The sequence below is a fragment of the Crocuta crocuta genome, unplaced genomic scaffold, assembly GCF_008692635.1.
Source record: "Crocuta crocuta isolate KB4526 unplaced genomic scaffold, BGI_CrCroc_1.0 scaffold1468, whole genome shotgun sequence".
NCBI classification, from domain to species: domain Eukaryota; kingdom Metazoa; phylum Chordata; class Mammalia; order Carnivora; family Hyaenidae; genus Crocuta; species Crocuta crocuta.
In genome coordinates this window covers 171226-174247 of record NW_027531991.1, presented here as the reverse complement: position 1 = coordinate 174247, position 3022 = coordinate 171226, and the positions used below count along the sequence as shown (strand labels likewise).

General features: G+C 48.6%; 1 protein-coding gene across 1 annotated transcript in view; it reads right to left on the bottom strand.

Moving 5' to 3' along the window:
- Nucleotides 1-495: 495 nt before the first annotated feature.
- PDK3 (pyruvate dehydrogenase kinase 3) overlaps nt 496-3022 on the bottom strand; it is a 148276-nt gene continuing 145749 nt past the window's right edge. Inside the window, exon 14 of the mRNA XM_077775057.1 lies at nt 496-633. Coding sequence (XP_077631183.1) covers nt 496-633 — 138 coding nt within the window. The remainder of the gene's footprint in view (nt 634-3022) is intronic.

Here is a 3022-nt window from a genome sequence, read left to right as displayed (position 1 = left end):
GAGACGAGAACTCCGGAATCACGAACACTTCCTCATCTAAGGAACACATCTGTCTCTGACGGGAACAACATTTATAGGGCTTGGAGCCCCCCAACTCACCCCCCTCCTGGCTTTCTTTTTCTCCACTGTATCTATTCTCTCCACTTTATTCATCTCTCCAGTGTAGCAGAAACGTTCCTTGTTTTGTGTCGGCTGTTTCCCCTCCTAGAACGTGGTGTCAGTGAGGAGGGACTTCCGTTCGCTTTGGTCCCCACCACGTGCCCGGCACTTAGCACACTTTCTAGCAGCCCGCAGACACTCAGCATGGAAATGGAGGCATGGACACGGCTTTCCTTTACATGACTCCGCTGCCTCCCGCTTTCCTTCCACTCGTCCCTGACGCGTGGGCGCGTATTCGGTTCTCCTTTTCACACCGGGATAGAAACAGGGCAAAGACGCGGGCTTCAGCGGAAGGCACTGCGCGGTGCAGTTTGGTACACAGAGCAAGGCTGTCGGTCATGCTCCTGGATCATTATCCTGGGAGCCAAAGCTGAGGGCTGAGGGAAGTCTGCCTGGTGGAATACGCCGGCCGCAGAGGAAAGGAGGCTTCGACCCTACAAAGAGCCCCAACATGACGCCCACCCCATCATCCACCTGTAAATGCACTTTGGAAACACTAACTCGTGGGCCTCTGCGGTAGGCCCCAGACCCACACACCATCTCAGGAGATATTCACGAATAACAATAACCCTGCTGAGGACTTCACTCCCTATTTCTTCCTGAGCCAAAATTTAAAATGCGCTGAAATGAAAAAACAGGGGAGAAAAACTGTGTCACAATCAAGCTTTCACCAGGGTCAATACCCTCTTACAAGACAGCGGGACTAGCAACCCATTAACTGGAAACAGCTTCTACTTCTCTTGATAACTCTGATGATGTGCTAGTCTGCCATATTTAATTAACTAATTAATAACTGCCAATGGCCGATAACTTCTTAAGTTCATTACAATGTCCCCTATTTTCAAACCAGAAGGTACTGATATCTCTAATCAATGGAACAGGAACCTGAGTTAAAAGTTATCTTTCCACACAGAACAATAAACAAAAATCCTGTATTGATTAAGTTATTAATGGTCCTTTCCTGCTAGCAATATTGGGTCCTTCTGTTTACTTTCATACAGATTATGACCATGAAGGACATTATCTTCAAAGTCAATGTTTAAGCACCTGGACCACTGGGAAAGATGGCAGAGTAAACGCATGTTGATGTAGCGCTCCTGCCCCTCAACACACACATCCAAAGACTGAAAAAGAAGCTGTCCATTAGGAAATAAACGCCACCACCCCATACCAAGGACTCCAGGGGGAGTATGTGACAGATACAACAAAGTTGGAGACTAATCAAAGGAGGGTTCTTGCGTTTGTCAAGCAGTCCACAGTTGCCGGGCAGGTCAGGGGAGCTTTCCAAAGGACTCTACCACCCTTTTCTTAACTTGGAGAAACGAGAGCCGGCAACAGTCAGGAGCTGAGCATGCACTGCACGGACACGTGTCCCCCAGCAACCCTGGGGGCGGGGAGAGGGGGAAGGAGATGGCACATGCTCCCTCTGTGGGCAGAGGAGAGAAACAACAACTCACAAATGCGGACTAGAGTCCAGCAGAGCGGAAGTACGACCCCCTACACTCCTGCTAGGGCGACACCTAGTGGAAATGGGGAAGCGCGAGGGGAATTCTTTCCCCCGGGTGGGCAGAGGGTTCAGCAGCGTCCACGGAAGGCACCTGGAGACCGAATGTCCCGAGGAGGCTCTGCTTCACTCCTTATTCCCCCATACCCAACTAGCAGACTGAAAGGCCAGAACAGCCTCTACCATTACAACCCACCAACACCTAGTCTTCCAATTCAAGTGCTGAGGTGACCATTCAAGCACTTCTCACTTGAGAGAAGAGGAATCAAGGAGGATTTCTCTGCACTCTTCTTGGGCACCTAGAACTGGCCCCGTGCCAAGAAAAATAAGGAGAGATACCCATCACGACACTTGTGAAACAATGAAAGAGCAAAACAACCGGAAGGAAGCAAGCAAGCAAGCATATGACGGGTAAGTACACTCTGGAAACAGAATGGCTTCGGAAACCACGAAAATTGTAGACAACGCAGTTCAGCCTTCCAGGAAATGAAACCAGGAGTCAAGGAGGACAACATAATGAGGGAGGGGGGAGCTGGCAGAGCTAAGAAAACAGATAAAAAGTGTACGAGAAGTGAAACTCATGCCAACACCACAGAAGATGGAGGATCAGACCCGAAGGGGAACATGTCACAGCATCAAGCAAGACAATTAAAGGAAAGGTAAATGTGAGGGACAGAGAACGCAGAACCAACATAGGGGCAGATTATTGAAGAAGAGAACCAAGACACCACCGAGACATGGAGCAAGGCCCAAATGACACTGGCTCACACTCATCGCGGGCCAGAAAAAGCCAACAGACAGCAGTCAATTCTGAGACAGATTCGAATCAAGTCATGGATTTCAAGGATAAATAAGAAGTCACAAGTGCCCGGGACAAACAAACAGGCCATCGACAAGAGGCAAAGAAAAATGTGTCGGGACTCAGGCCTCTCCGCAGCACCAGCAGACACTAGAAGATAATAAAGCGGCGTGTCCAAAGAACCGAGGGAAGAAGGATGTGATCCAAGAATCTCAGAGCCAGGAAAATTACTGTTCCTAAGGAATGGCAACAGAAACATATTGGTAAATATGCAAGAAACTCCAACCAAAGCTGTAATCCAGTCCACTGAAAGATAAAAGCACCGAGTACCGGATGTGGAGTCTTTGTATGAGGGGGCTGGCAGTGAGCACTGAGTTAACTGAAACATGGAATTAAGTCTAAATAACTCTAGTAATTACCTGCAGCTACACACTCTGAGTTGCCTGTCTTTCGAGGTAAAAGCTGCCAAGCCCATTCGATGATCTCCTCTAACTTAACTATGCCAAAATGAACACACACACAAGAAAACCTCTCCTGAATGGAATTCTCTGGCACTAGAG